This window comes from Pseudophryne corroboree, chromosome 1 (genome assembly GCF_028390025.1).
Source record: "Pseudophryne corroboree isolate aPseCor3 chromosome 1, aPseCor3.hap2, whole genome shotgun sequence".
Classification (NCBI taxonomy): Eukaryota; Metazoa; Chordata; class Amphibia; order Anura; family Myobatrachidae; genus Pseudophryne; species Pseudophryne corroboree.
The window spans coordinates 1,048,990,478-1,049,006,815 of NC_086444.1; the positions used below are offsets into that span (position 1 = coordinate 1,048,990,478).

At 45.6% G+C, this 16,338-nt stretch overlaps 1 protein-coding gene and 1 pseudogene across 1 annotated transcript; both read left to right on the top strand.

The window, feature by feature from the left end:
* Nucleotides 1-3,939: 3,939 nt before the first annotated feature.
* On the top strand, nt 3,940-4,058 carry LOC134933528 (5S ribosomal RNA; annotated as a pseudogene).
* A 2,288-nt stretch (nt 4,059-6,346) lies between these two features.
* Nucleotides 6,347-8,039, top strand: LOC134987527 (uncharacterized). Its single transcript, XM_063950503.1, has 3 exons — nt 6,347-6,402; nt 6,478-6,690; nt 7,305-8,039. The coding sequence occupies exon 3, from the start codon at nt 7,316-7,318 to the stop codon at nt 7,982-7,984; it is 669 nt and encodes a 222-aa protein (XP_063806573.1). The 5' UTR covers nt 6,347-6,402; nt 6,478-6,690; nt 7,305-7,315; the 3' UTR covers nt 7,985-8,039.
* Nucleotides 8,040-16,338: the final 8,299 nt, after the last annotated feature.

Below are 16,338 nucleotides of genomic sequence, written 5' to 3' on the forward strand. Positions count from 1 at the left end.
GAATGAGCCGAAATTCACATTATAGCACACGATATGAGCCGAAATTCACATTATAGCACACGGTATGAGCCGAAATTCACATTATAGCACACGGTATGAGCCGAAATTCACATTATACCACACGGTATGAGCCGAAAGTCACATTATAGCACACAGAATGAGCCGAAAATTACATTATACCCAACAGTATGAGCCGAAATTCACATTATAGCACACGGTATGAGCCGAAATTCACATTATACCACACGGTATGAGACGAAATTCACATTATACCCAACAGTATGAGCAAAAATTCACATTATAGCACACGGTATGAGCCGAAATTCACATTATACCACACGGTATGAGCCTAAATTCACATTATAGCACACAGTATGAGCCGAAATTTACATTATAGCACTTGGAGTGAACCGAAATTCACATTATAGCACACGGTATGAGCCGAAATTCACATTATAGCACACGGTATGAACCGAAATTCACATTATAGCACACAGAATGAGCCGAAAATCACATTATACCCAACAGTATGAGCCGAAATTCACATTATAGCACACGGTATGAGCTGAAATTCACATTATACCACACGGTATGAGCCGAAATTCACATTATACCACACGGTATGAGCCGAAATTCACATTATAGCACACAGAATGTGCCGAAATTCACATTATAGCACACAGAATGAGCCGAAATTCACATTATAGCACACGGTATGAGCCGAAACTCACATTATAGCACATGGTATGAGCTGAAATTCACATTATAGCACACAGTATGAGCCGAAATTCACATTATAGAGTGACAGAGGGACAGGGAGAGTGACAGCAGGGACATGGAAAGTGACAGCAGGGACAGGGAGAGTGACAGAGAGAGGGCGAGGACATACAGTAGGGACTAGGGAGAGAGAAAAGCAGCAGGGTAAGATTACCTGTTTAGTAGCGGCAGTGGTCTGCGTTGGATGAGAAGGCTGTGGTAGGCGTGGGGTGAAGGAGGCTGTGGGACTCGGAGATACTGCAAAGGAGGAGGCTGTGGGCGTGCAGAGGTCTGAGGACGGCAAAGGAGGCTGAGTGCTGCTGCAGCAGATCTGGGACTAGGCTGGCTTTATTATCCCCCAGTGGTAATGCCCCTGCAGTTATGACCCCAGTAGTTTACCCCCCTTTAGTTTAGCCTCCCAGTGGTAATACCCCCCGTAGTTTAGCCCTCATGTAGTTTGCCCCATGTAGTTTAGCCCCCAGTGGTAATGCCCCCTGCAGTTATGCCACCAGTAGTTTAGCCCCTGTAGTTTAGCCCCCATTAGTAATGCCCCCAGTAGTTTGCCCCCTTGTAGTTTAGCCCCTGTAATTATGCCCCCTTGTAGTTTAGCCCCCACTGGTAATGCCCCCAAGTAGTAATCCCCCAATAATTTAGCCCCCTTGTAGTTTAGCCCCCTTGTAGTAATGCCACCCAGTAGCTTTCCCCCTTGTAGTTTGCTCCCTTGTAGTAATGCCCCTATAGTTTTGCCCCCAGTAGTAATGCCCCTGTAGTAATTCCCCCCGTAGTTTGCCCCCAGTAGTTAGCCCCAGTAGACGCGCCGCTACACATATGAACAAAAAAAACAACCCCACACCATACTCACCGTGCCCCGCTCCCGCGTCCGACCACTGCAGTCCTCTGGGTGTCCGCTCTTCAGCGCTATGGGAGAGACGTCATGACATCTCTCGCATAGCGCACACTGACAGAGCCGGAAGCCGGAACTCAGTAGTGAGCTCCTGCCTCTGGCTTCTGCTGTGGAGAGGGAGCTGGGCGCCCGCTTGTAAAACACTCTCAGTGGGTGCTCGGCATCTTCCTGCAGCGCCGGGCTAACATCGGGTGAGGTGAGTCGGAGGAGGTGGAACTGCATTCCATCTCCAAGTGGAACTGACGGAACGCAGTTCCGCCCCATTTCGGCTCGCTTTAACCCCTGGTTTTAACTTTTACCAGTCTCTCGCCCTTCATTCAGCGTCTGCATGGGCACTCTCAGTAAGGGTGGTGTGGCTTTTCTCTCTCCTCACATCAGGAGACAAGGATACGTGAGGAGGAGGTGACGTGATGACATCACGTCTCTTTCCCGCCACCAGAAAGGGACTAGAGGTGGGGCGGGTTAATCTTTAGTACCGCCCACCCCCTCTCCCCACGTCTAGTGACATGAGCGGGCAGACCCACAGCACAGCCATAATGGTAAGGTTTGTTCTAAATCGGAGTGGGAGAAGGGACATTCTGACGTCACTAGGGGAGGAGACAAGTCACCAGGTGGAGGAGCTACGGGCGAACAGGGTACCCTGAAAAGTACCCACACAGGCTCGCTTCGCTCGCCACCTGATTACTAAAGGTAATAGTTGGTGGCGTGGATAGTAGAGGACCTATCCCGCTGGCCTAGCTCCTCAACCTTGTGTCGTGGCTCCACCCCCTGGCGTAAAAGGTCTCTTAGGCCACTTGAATGTAGCATCAATGGTAGCCCACCCAGAAGAAGCCAGCCTTAGCTTGCGCAAAGTTAAAATGACACAGACACTATATACAGCTCATTTGCTGTCTCAGGCTGAGACAGTGAGATGAGCAGTCACAGTCACTCAGTGCTGCTCACCATGCACGAACACGATTCACCTCATCACCCTGGCGCCCGCAACCCCAGCCCCGTGGTAGTGAAGCGCCGAAGTGCCCAACTCCGCCACTTGTATTACTCCGCCCCCTCTCCCCGTGTTACTGGCTGCCACAGTGCCCAACTCCGGCCCCTGTTTTACTTTGTCCCCTCTCCCCGCATTACTGGCTGCAGAAGTGCTCGTCTCCGACCCCTTCTCTCTCTGCTTATGAGACTATCCTATGTCCTTTCGGCTACTATCAGCGCCCGCAGCAACAGTAAGCAGAGAGAGAAGGGGGCGGAGTCGGGAACTTTGTCAGCCAGTAAGACGGTGATGGGGGACGGGCGCCAGCCAGGACAGTGAATCGCATCCATGGTGACCATAAGCAGCAGCCCTGCCCCTGATTGACTGTGAGTGCAGTGCAGCTCACTTAGTACACTTTGCGGGGGGAGGGGGGGCGTGCGCGCGGCAGAACAGTGACAGACAGTACACAGTACGAGTGCTGCTGTTAGTACTGTTGGTGGGCGGGACGGCGGCGGAACTGCGTTCCGCCTCCAATTACAAGTGCCGGAACGCAGTTCCGCCCCGTTCCGACCCACTTTAACCCCTGCAGGTGAAAGAATCACATTGTTGTTCCACTAATTATTCCAACAGTACTTCCCTGACACAGGGGGACATTCAGACCCGATCGCACGCTGCCTTTTTTTTGCAGCCGTGCGATCGGGTCTGAACAGCGCATGCGTGCGGCCGCAATGTGCAGGTGTGTCGCTGGCCGGCGATGGGGGTCGCTGGACAACGACGGATTCTACCAAAAAAAGCGATCGCAGCGGCAATCGCAAGAAGATTGACAGGAAGAAGGCGTTCGTGAGTGCCAACTCACCGTTTTCAGGGAGTGTCCAGGAAAACGCAGGCGTGCCCGGACGTTTCCAGGGAGGGTTCCTGACGTTAGCTCTGTCCAGGATCATTGCAGCAGCTGAGTAAGTCCTGAGCTGTGCAGAGAGTTTGTGCAGTTCTCTGCACAAGCGTTCGTATTACTGCACAACGATTACCCCCTCCCCTGTAGGCAGCGACTACCTAATCGCTGCAGTGCAAAAAATAGCCAGCTAGCGATCAGGTCTGAATCACCCCCACATTCCATATGAACAAACTCTCTTGCTGAGGTCAAAAGACAAATTTGAGAACAACTGTTCTACAATATCCCTGCAGCTCTACAACATAACTTTTTTGCATTATTATTATCATTATCCTTTATTTATATGATGCCACAAGGGATCCGCAGCGCCCAACTACAGAGTACATAAACTAATAAGCAAAACAAGAGTTCTGGCTATTGCCCATATTTTCCTACTACCATACCCCAACGCATATGCCCAATCTCATCTGATCTTGGAAGCCAAACGGTGCTGGGCTGGGTCAGTACCTGGATGGGAGACCCCCAGGGAATACCCAGTGGAGTAGGAAGGCAATGACATGTTTTCCTGACAAGAACACTAACAGCAGGATCACCACTTTGACTATTTCCTTTCCCAACTAAGGAAACTTTTCTTCCTTTCTGCATACGTTATATATACCAGTACATAGCAACTGATATGCACATATGTGATATAGCTGTACCATATTTAAATACAAACTAGCATTAATAGCACTGTGAGACCAGTGAGTGGGTCATCCCTCGCAATAATTGGCTCATTTAGGTTCCATAAATACAAACTTGTTTTGTACTGATCCAAGGCAGACGGTAGTAGAATTATCTCTATCTATTTTTCCACCTCAAATCATCCTATTTGTTGATGGAACAGAACATATTTTGTTTTTAAAGTTTTGCAGCATGTTGGATGTCAAGTTTATTTTATGAGAGGAAATAATAAAAGCTAAGGGGTAAATTTACTAAGATTCGTATTTTCCCGTTTCAGGTCAAAGTTCAATCACGAATGACATCGAAAGTGTAAAACTGCAACTTTTTGAATTGATTACGACTAATTTACTAAGCTGTCGTATTCGGGTTTTTCTTTTGTTCCGATGTCGATGTCATTCGTGGTTTTCAGCTGTAGAATGCGGCCGATTTTGTTGTTTTGCGGCCGTGTTTGTGGGTTTTTTTTACGACTGCGTCACATGTCTGTTACGGCAGTGATTTTGATATTGCGGCCGCGTTTTTAGTCCTAAGTTTCGTTTTTGTCACGCGTCCGTGATTGGTTGTATTCGTGAAGGAGGAGTGTCTGTGCATATTACTATAAAACCGCCCCAAACACACCGCACCTCGTGGGTTTAGTTAGTGGAGAGGAGAGAGGAAGGTGTATTTGGAGTTGGTGAGTTTGGTGGTGTTTTTGGTGGATTTGGAGAGGAGTTTTGTGATTGTTGAGTGCTGTACTGTGTGTGTAAGTAGTCTTGTCATATTTGTAGTATTGTTTTTTCACAGTTTGTCAACTTTTTTGTCCTTGTTTTTTTTTTATAGTCTTTTGTCATTGTTTGTGAGTGAGTGAGCGTGTGTGTTGGCTGTGTGGTGTGTAGTAGTAGTAGTAGTGGAGGAGTGTGTTTTTTGTATTGATTTTTCTGTGTTTTGTGTCGTTTGTCCTCATGTCAGACTCAGAGGTCAGTGTGGTGGCGGAGGTTAGTGAGGTGGAGGCTGGTAGTGAGGTGGAGGCTGTTAGTGAGGTGGAGGCTGTTAGTGAGGTGGAGGGGGTTAGTGAGAGGGAGGAGGTTAGTGAGGAGGAGGAGGAGGAGGGGGTGCCTGTTGCTGCATTCTCCAGTGATAGTGATGGTGTTGTGGCTCCGCAGCCACGCACCACTACCAAGACTGGCAGGAATATTAAGTTCAGCTATGCTGAAAACATGGCGTTGGTGCGTGAGCTGATGAAGCACCATCGCCAATTGTTTGGTCAGGATGCTGGCAAGGTGTCCTCCCGCAGGAAGTCTGTCCTGTGGGGGCAAGTAATAGTTGCCGTCAATAGTGAGGGTGTGGTGAGGCGGACTGAGGACACGTGTCGCAAGAGGTTCTATGACATAAAGCGGCGTGTCAAGGCCAAGATGGCCAAAGAGGCAAAATCAGCCCGCAAAACCGGAGGTGGCCCCCCTTTCCGGGCAACCTATCGGGAGTGGGAGGAGCCTGTGCGGGCACTGATTCCTGCAGAAGTGGTGTCTGCAACTCATGTCCGGGATTCGGACCGACCCACGCAGGATGGTGAGTTGGATATTTGTTAAATATTGTAAAATGTCCTCAAAATGATAATGTTGTTTTTTTTAAAGGTTAAAGGATGCAAAAATTGTTGGTCATGTATTGCAGGCCTATGCACCCTTAAGGTGTGTTTGTGTTTAGAAACTGCATTTTCCATCTTGCCTTGGCTGTAGCTTTTTATTTTGTATTGGCAAAAACAGGTGCAATGCCTGCTGGTATGTGTATTTGCAATAATTATTATGAGATATTGCTTGGACATCGGTGTTGTATCTAATAGCATTTTTTTTTTTTTTTTTTTTAAAGGTTTCTACAAATTCAAATAAACATTTTGGTTCAATTTGCAAGTATTCAATCTATGCAATATCTGACACATAATTCTCAAATGTAACAGATTTATTTGGTGCAACACCATGTACATTTTGATATACACCACAAATTAAGGAAGCACGAAGATCTTAAGCAGAAATTAGTTTAATTTACAATACCTAATAGATGGTTACAGTACACTAAGGCTTTGCAGTTAGAATTTTTACACAAAGTATGGTAATAATGTTTTCGCCACTTTTTCAACAGTCCGACAGACCAGCCGGCCAGACAGGCCTCAGACAACTCAGGATGATGCTGGGATTGCAGGTAAGAATTCACTGTAGTCACATATTCTGCAAACACATAGAAGTACAAAATATTAATGTTTATATATTCTCATAGGTTCTGCTTCTGTAAGCCTACCTCCTCTAAGGCGCCCATCACAGGGCTCCGGGCACTTACCCAGGAGGCCAAGTAAGACACGGCGTCTTGGCACGGAATCTGCGGCTCCATCTTCCCCACCCAGGCGGCGCATTTCTGCAGTGTCACCCCAGCCACCACTGGCACTATTGGCGAGTCCACAGAGTGATGAGCCCCGATCACCTCAGTTATCTGGTGAGTCAAAACAGAAACTAAACACATAGCAAATAATCTACACAGTACAGTTACTATGTTGTGAGTTGGAGTTGAGATTACATGTTTGCCATAACAAGCAATGTGATGTTACGTCTTCAATTGTTAAAGGTGCAAATGCTTAATTTTTCAATGTCTTAGTGGTTGATATCGCCAACATCATTTTTAAAAAAGAACATACATTTGTAAATATTTTGACCACACACGTGCACATAATAATTAAAAAAAAAAAAATGACTTTTTTCAAAACACCCTCCACAACATTATAGTGTTCACACACCTCCCCTGTCCGGTATGTAGACTGCTTACTTGCTCCGCTCCTCTGGACTATCCAGGTAAGCAGTCTATATCGTGGACAGGGGAGGTGACATAACACTGTAATGCTGTGGAGGGGAGGTAGTTAGGTGAGGATTCCGCAAGTCTGTCTATGTGCACGTCTGTGATGGTATATATGTTTTTTGAGAACAAACAAATTATAAGTTAAGAAAAACAACTCTAAAAACTTGAGAAATGGAGTATTATGAATGTAGTAATGTTTAGAACTAGCAAATATATTTTTAGAAAAGTAAACATTGCATGTTGGCCACCCCATACAGAGCCAAGCTTGATGGCCGACGTGGACCAGCAGGGACAAGACCAACAGGCAACCTTCACACTGCAACTAACACCTGTTGACCCGAGCCAGCCAATACAGCTGCAGGATATCCCCCAAGCCTCCATGAGTCCACAACTGGCACAAGCTCCACCCCAGCCACAAATACCAGATGACTTTTGGTCCAGTTGGACAAGCCAACAGGCCCAAAGCAATGCCAGCCTGACCGCACATACCCAACACCTTGCCAGTCTACCCCATCATCTACCGCGCATTAGTCGCAACTCGGGCAGACTGATTGTTCAAGTAGGCCGAATCGCAACATCGATGGAGCAAATACGGGCAGACAACAACCAAATGCTGGCTCATTTAACGCGCATCATTGATGAGCAACAGCGCCACCAACAAACACTCGTACAACTAATACAGCACAACCAGGTTGTGAATGAGTCTTTATCCCGGATTGTAGCCAGCCACACTGCAACCAACACACAACTGAATGCAAGCATAAATAATTTGAGCAACAACATAACATTGATGGCAGCTCAACAAGTGACCTCCAGCTCTGGAACCACGACCCCTATCCAAACGCCAGTAACCTCCCCTGTTCGGCGTTCCTCCCGAGCACGTGCCAGTGAGCCAGCACAAAGCACAGCACCCAGCACACACAAGCGGAAAAAATAAGACTTTTGAAAAATTTGAGTAACGCAATAAAAATTTAGTTTTGTCAAACACACAACTTCCTGTGTCCGTCTCAAACATTGTAGAAGCTGCTATGTATGTATGTATGTTTTTCATGGGTAATGTCTGAAAATGTATTGATAACATAAACTAAGTACAATGTACACACCACTATAAACAACAAACAGTAAGTAACAAAACACACAATTGATTGTATTGCAAAGTGTTTAGTCAAGGATAATTACATCCTACAAAAACTTACCAGAAAAATACCGCTGGATCACTTCTTGCCGTACCTGCCTCCCTACATATGTACTCACACTGTCACCAGATGTTTCTAACTCCTCTGCTTGCTGACTGCTTTCTCCCTCATCATGTGCCAGATGTTGACTTAAACACAGATTATGGAGAAAACAGCAGCAGAACACAATTCTAGTCACCTTTGAGGGACTATACAACAAAAGGCCTGCAGATTTATCCAGACACCGAAACCGTGACTTCAGCACACCAAAACATCTTTCTATCACATTCCGCGTAGCCTTATGTGCATGATTGTAACTGTGTTCAGCAGGAGAATCAGGTTGGGACAATGGAGTAAGGAGCCAAGAGTAGCAGCCGTAACCCCCATCACCTGAAAAACAGATATAGTCAACATTAGTACATGTGTTAGATTATTCATTCCCCTAGTCAAAACTCGAGTTTGTGGTTAAAAGACATACACACAAAACATTTTAAACATACCCAACAGCCAGCCATCAGGCATTTGTCCGTCCTCAAATTTATCGAAGAGCGATGACTGACTGAGGATGAAGGAGTCATGGCAGCCACCAGGGTAACCTGCAACAACACTCATAATTTTAAAGTTTGCATCACAGACCACCTGGACATTAGTTGATTGGGCCAGATGTCTATTCGTATATATGTATTGGCGGCCCCTAGGTGATCTCAGCTGAACGTGTGTGCAATCTATGGCCCCCAGCACATTGGGCATGCCAGCAAGCTCATAGAAAGCTACCCTGACAGCACGCCACTCCGACTCCTGGGTAGGGAAGCAGATTGAGGCATTAATATGTGGATCCAAGACATCCAAAACCTGAGTGGACATTAAACAAGCTAAGGTGAGTGTCATGTTAGGTATTCTATACAATACTGTGTGGTTTGTACTTACAGAAGCAACACTTAGACATAACCGGCTATGTATTTTTTGACTCACCTGATTCAAATATCTTGAAAAGGTGGGCTGTGAGATACCAATCACGTCGCCTGCCACAGCCTGGAAGCTCCCAGTAGCCATAAAGTGTAACACAGCCAGGAGTTTGTGTAGGCCTGAGACAGAGCGAGAGCGTGCTGTCTCAGGGTCTAGGCCCAGTTTGACAAGGTCATACAGGCGGAAAATGTTGGTTCTATTTAGGCGGAACATCTGTATGACCCTATCATCGGACAATGCGTTTAAGTTTAAACGACCTCTAAAAAAACGAGGCTGGCGCAGCCTCCGCGGCACCTGGACAACCTGCTGACCATGTTCACTTACCTGGGCCTGATTTCTGGAAGCCTCATGGAGCAGTCTAAGGTATCCCACAGCAAACATAAATTCATTGGCACACACCACAGCCGCCATTTCAGAGTGAGAGAATTTCAAAATGTGCCTGGAACACTTTTATAGGGCCAAACATTCAGGTGTGAGTAATGGATAATTGAGTACACATGTAAACACGCTTTTCAAAAGCAGCCGCGTTTTTTTTTAGGACTTTTTTACGAATTGTATTTTTTCACGGCCGCAAATGCATTTTCACGGCAGATATTACAATTACGAATGGTTAGTAAATGACCGAGATTCATATCTAAACAGGCGTATTTTGACCGATGGTGTATTCATTCGTGATTTTTACCTTGAACTTCCAAAATATTACGAATGCCCACATCACTGCCGTGATTTGAGTTTAGTAAATTACCGAGATGACACTTTGATGAAAAAACGGCATCTCGGTCAAAATCGGGAGCTTAGTAAATTTACCCCTAAGTCTTAAACTCACTGTGATATATATATATATATATATATATATATAGCAAGTCTATTCCTGCACTCACATCAGAATGTTATAACAACAGTGGGGTGCGCCTAGTGGAAATCTCCATGCAAATGGTAGACCCACGTTATTTAAACAGAAGTCCAACAAAGTGGAGGTGCACTCTTCCAGTTCAATGATTTCTCACACGTTCATCTTTCACAATAGCTTTATTGCAGTCAAATCAAGGCTTATTTAATCGACGTTTCGATCCTCACTTTGGGATCTTTATCAAGATAAGCTTCCAGTTTATAAGAGTATCAGATATTGATTATCGGACTAATCAATATGACAAGTTCAAACAATGCTGGGTCTGTAGGGTTAACAAGGCCATGCTCAGGCAGAGTTTACTTAAGTTCATTAAAGTTCACTTCTCATGGGGCGACTTAAGTTAAGTAAAGTTCACTTCTCATGGGGCGACTGAGACAACCACTGTAATCAAAGCGAAGTTCAGGTCCTCACCACCTCTACAGCCACACACAGTGTGGCTGTAGAGGTGGTGAGGACCTGAACTTCGCTTTGATTACAGTGGTTGTCTCAGTCGCCCCATGAGAAGTGAACTTTAATGAACTTAAGTAAACTCTGCCTGAGCATGGCCTTGTTAACCCTACAGACCCAGCATTGTTTGAACTTGTCATATTGATTAGTCCGATAATCAATATCTGATACTCTTATAAACTGGAAGCTTATCTTGATAAAGATCCCAAAGTGAGGATCGAAACGTCGATTAAATAAGCCTTGATTTGACTGCAATAAAGCTATTGTGAAAGATGAACGTGTGAGAAATCATTGAACTGGAAGAGTGCACCTCCACTTTGTTGGACTTCTGTTTATATATATATATATATATATATATATATATATATTTTTCTGATTAATAATACAAAGAGTGCGCCCAAACAAGAGTCTACTTTTTTTTTCTCTGTGCATATACATTTTCTGACTCAGGGTGCACCGCCAAATGGACTTAATTAAGCTAAGTGATTTAGCAATATAAATTGTCCACTTTTTGGTCTCTTCTAATACTGTATCTGAATTTACATAGGCCGGTGCAGAATCACAACATTTTTCTATAAATATCAGGTCGTCAGAAATCCAGGGATTTGGTGCCCGTTGAAGGGAGTATTGAAAAAAAGATAGGTTAGTAAAGCTGGATAAACAAAGGGTTTGATAAATACAACATACAGTATGCTCCGAATGACAGTTAGTTGCTCCAACAGGAGACTTCTTGGTCATGAAAGGTCATTGGAATTCTCTGAGGCCAATGATTATCAATGTAAGAATGCAATGTAGCAATTTTAATGGGAATCAGGGTTGGTTTATTCTAGTCTACAGAAGAGCTGATACATGGTGTGAGGTGAGCTATGTAGTTCATATAGCAGGGAACAGTCATAGAGAAATGGGACCACATGCCATGGTTCAGCACTAACTTTAATGACTACTTTATACCATCTGTTGTCCCAGACGCTGCAAGGTATTTTTATTCACTCTTTCCTCTCTGTCTTCAACACTATACTCACCTCCTTTTTTCTCCTTCTCTCTCCCACTCTTATTCCATTTCTCTCTTGCCATTCTCTTTCTATCTCCTCCCTTTGTTTCTCTTAATCCCTATGACAATTTTTCCCCTCTTTCTTATTTTTATTTTATGAAACACAATTCATAGAATTTGGGTGGTCATTCCGAGTTGTTCGCTCGCTAGCTACTTTTAGCAGAAATGCAAACACAAAGCCGCCGCCCTCTGGGAGTGTATCTTAGCATAGCATAATTGCTAACGAAAGATTAGCAATTCTGCTATTAAGTATTTCCTTGCAATTTCTGAGTAGCTCCAGACCTACTCCTAGAGATCACCTCAGTCCGTTTCGTTCCTGGTTTGACGTCACAAACACGCCCAGCGTCCGGCCAGCCACTCCCCCGTTTCTCCAGCCACTCCTGCGTTTTCTGCTGGCACGCCTGCGTTTTTTTAGCACACTCCCGGAAAACACTCAGTTACCACCCAGAAACACCCACTTCCTGTCAATCATTCTCCGATCAACAGAACGATTGAAAAGCTTTGTTTGCCCGTGAGTAAAATAGCATAGTTTTGTGTAAAATTGCTAAGCGCGTGCGCCCTGCAGTGCATACGCATGCGCAGAACTGACGGATTTTAGCCTATTAGCAATTCTGCTAAAAATAACAGCGAGCGAACAACTCGGAATGACCACCTTGGTCAAGGACATCTCACAATCTTTTCACTGGCTGATCAGGGACAAGAATTAATATAAAAGTAATTAAAAGTACCTGGTAGGTGTAGGTGATTTGTTATGTCACAAATAAATTTGAGAAACACACATTAATAATAATAATTATTGATTTATTGGCGCCTATTTCTTCATAATCAATATTTAAGTACACAATTATGTTTTTCTTTATGGATGCCCATGTCAACAGTGCAGAGGAGTGGATCCCTAAGGGGATTCACAATTAAGTAAAGGGGTATGAGTAACATTTAAAGATTTACTTTGAACTTATTCTTTAATACTATTAAGGTACATGGGTATGTTCTTTAGATTAAGTTTACTAACATATAAAATGTCTCTGAAAATCCAGAAAAGCTGCCAGACCAATTACACAGTTCACATTTAAGGGATGCTCACAAACTTTGATAATAATGGAATAGTCAATAAAGAAATCTGTTGCAAGAGGTGGCTTTGCAAGAAAAGTGGGGCTCCTATGGTTCCATTCACACTGAGTAGCCAAACTGAGTCCTCTTCCCCTGTCAAATGAACCTTCTAGCAAGGATGAGTATAGGTAGATCTGTAGCTCGTGGAATTGGAATAGGTAAGATACTTAGCGGTATATTTAATTGAAAATTGAAGTCGGATCCATTCCAACATTCATTTGTCGGAATGGATCCGACAAGGGCTATTCAATGCCATCTCAATTCAACTTTAAAAAAAGTGGAATTGAGATGCGAGAGCTGAGACAAGGGAAAGCTGCGGGCAGACGGGGGAGAGCCGCGCTACAGCAGCGGCTATAGCAGCGTAGCCGGAGGATGTGTCACAGCTGCCGATCACAGCAGCGTCCACCCGGCTCCAGCAGGTGTCGCTTGCTGGAGCCGGGTGAACGCTGCTGTGAGCGGCAGCTGTGACACATCCTCCGGCTGCGCTGTAGCGCTGCTCTCCCTCGTCTGCCCGTGGCTCTCCCCCGTCTCCCCGCTGGTCTCTCCCCTCTCCTCCTCTCGGCTCCCTCATCTCAATCTGTTTTTAAAGTCGGATTTGGCCCGGTTTTCGACAGATACATGCGGATCGGCAGCTATTCCGCTGATCCATGTGCTTTTCCACAAGTCGAATTTCTCGACTTGTCAAACAATTTGGGGTTATATTGAATAGGTTGGAACCCCTTCCGACCTAAAAAAGTCGAAAACTGCCATCTTTTCGACAGACTGCAGCTATCGACTTCAATTAAATATACCCCTGTGGGGTAAATTTACTAAAATGGGAGTTCTATTCAGGACGGGATGTTGCCCATAGCAACCAATCAGATTCTACTTCTCATTTATATAGCACCTTCTAGAAGATAACACCTGGAATCTGATTGGTTGCTATAGGCAACATTCCATCTTAAATAGAACTCCCTCCTAGGCTCTGATTCTTTGTCTCACGTAATACGGTTGCAATTTTGTCTGCTTTCTGTGGTCAGAAGTCCCATGTGAACATCTGAAAGTATTCTCAATTGGGCATATCTGTGTGAATGCACTACCCCCAGTTCTTCGCTTGTGAGCAGTAGCGGATTTATCACTAAGCACTGACAAGGTTGAATCATGGTGCCAAGAAAGCATTTCTGAATTTCAGTGGGCTGCAAGCTCCACCAAAAATGTCCATGTGCTGGGTTAGCTGAATACTCCCTGCAGGCTGTCAGTGACTAGACAGCTGCTACGTGCTGGCTCTAGAGCTCATCTTTATCCTATTCAGTTTGTTGTGCATTCCATGTCATGACATGCATAGGTGCCAAATCGAGGGTGGGGTGGGGTTATGGGGCATGTCCCAAACAACATATGAGATGCACCAGTCTTAGGCGGGAGGAGCGGCAGCAACGTATGGTCAGGGGCTGTGCATTATCAGAATAGGTTGCATGACTGCTGCACTGCACAGAGGAGGTGGTGTAATGTACGGTCCGCACATTGCACCACCTCCTCTGTGCAGTGTGATGTCATGACACATGCATAATTTTAAGAATTAAAGATGTCTTATGTTGGAAATTATCAAATATTAAAAATGTAAAATATAAAATATAATAAAAATGTGTCTTTTAGATTTCACACAGATGTGTGTAGAATTCAAGCTACACCCTTGCTTGTGTCCATTGTTGGAATTTCTGATACCAGTAATGACCACATGTAACAAATATATTGTGTTGGTCTTAAACAATATTTCTCTGACGTCCTAGTGGATGCTGGGACTCCGTCAGGACCATGGGGAATAGCGGCTCCGCAGGAGACAGGGCACAAAAGTAAAAGCTTTAGGATCAGGTGGTGTGCACTGGCTCCTCCCCCTATGACCCTCCTCCAAGCCTCAGTTAGGTTTTTGTGCCCGTCCGAGCAGGGTGCAATCTAGGTGGCTCTCATAAAGAGCTGCTTAGAGTAAAAGTTTTGATAGGTTTCTTATTTTCAGTGAGTCCTGCTGGCAACAGGCTCACTGCAACGAGGGACCTAGGGGAGAAGGAGTGAACTCACCTGCGTGCAGGATGGATTTGCTTCTTAGGCTACTGGACACTAGCTCCAGAGGGACGATCACAGGTACAGCATGGATGGGTCACCGGAGCCGCGCCGCCGACCCCCTTGCAGATGCCGAAGTAAGAAGAGGTCCAGAAACCGGCGGCTGAAGGCTTTTCAGTCTTCATGAGGTAGCGCACAGCACTGCAGCTGTGCGCCATTGCGCTCAGGCACACTTCACACCAGCGGTCACTGAGGGTGCAGGGCGCTGGGGGGGGCGCCCTGGGCAGCAATGAGATTACCTTTCTGGCTAAAAAGAATACATCACATATAGTCCCTGAGGCTATATGGATGTATTTCACCCCTGCCAGGTCTCAGAAAAACCGGGAGAAGAGCCCGCCGGAATAGGGGGCGGGGCCTATCTCCTCAGCACACAGCGCCATTTTCCCTCACAGAACTGCTGGTGGGAAGGCTCCCAGGCTCTCCCCTGCACTGCACTACAGAAACAGGGTTAAAACAGAGAGGGGGGGCACTTATTTGGCGATATGATTATATATTAAGATGCTAAAAGGGAAAACACTTATATAAAGGTTGTCCCTGTATAATTATAGCGTTTTGGTGTGTGCTGGCAAACTCTCCCTCTGTCTCCCCAAAGGGCTAGTGGGGTCCTGTCCTCTATCAGAGCATTCCCTGTGTGTGTGCTGTGTGTCGGTACGTGTGTGTCGACATGTATGAGGACGATGTTGGTGAGGAGGCGGAGCAATTGCCTGTAATGGTGATGTCACTCTCTAGGGAGTCGACACCGGAATGGATGGCTTATTTAAGGAATTACGGGATACTGTCAACACGCTTCAAGGTCGGTTGACGACATGAGACGGCCGGCAAACAAATTAGTACCTGTCCAGGCGTCTCAAACACCGTCAGGGGCTTTAAAACGCCCATTTACCTCAGTCGGTCGACATAGACGCAGACACGGACACTGACTCCAGTGTCGACGGTGAAGAAACAAACGTATTTTCCTTTAGGGCCACACGTTACATGTTAAGGGCAATGAAGGAGGTGTTACATATTTCTGATACTACAAGTACCACAAAAAAGGGTATTATGTGGGTGTGAAAAAACTACATGTAGTTTTTCCTGAATCAGATAAATTAAATGAAGTGTGTGATGATGCGTGGGTTTCCCCCGATAGAAAATTATTGGCGGTATACCCTTTCCCGCCAGAAGTTAGGGCGCGTTGGGAAACACCCCTTAGGGTGGATAAGGCGCTCACACGCTTATCAAAACAAGTGGCGTTACCGTCTCCAGATACGGCCGCCCTCAAGGAACCAGCTGATAGGAGGCTGGAAAATATCCTAAAAAGTATATACACACATACTGGTGTTATACTGCGACCAGCTATCGCCTCAGCCTGGATGTGCAGCGCTGGGGTGGCTTGGTCGGATTCCCTGACTGAAAATATTGATACCCTTGACAGGGACAGTATTTTATTGACTATAGAGCACAGAGAGATATTTGCACTCTGGCATCAAGAGTAAGTGCGATGTCCATATCTGCCAGAAGATGTTTATGGACACGACAGTGGTCAGGTGATGCAGATT

Bases quoted from the DNA above. Each gene is read 5' to 3' on its own strand.
- LOC134987527 (XM_063950503.1), top strand. From the start codon at position 7,316: ATGGCCGACGTGGACCAGCAGGGACAAGACCAACAGGCAACCTTCACA.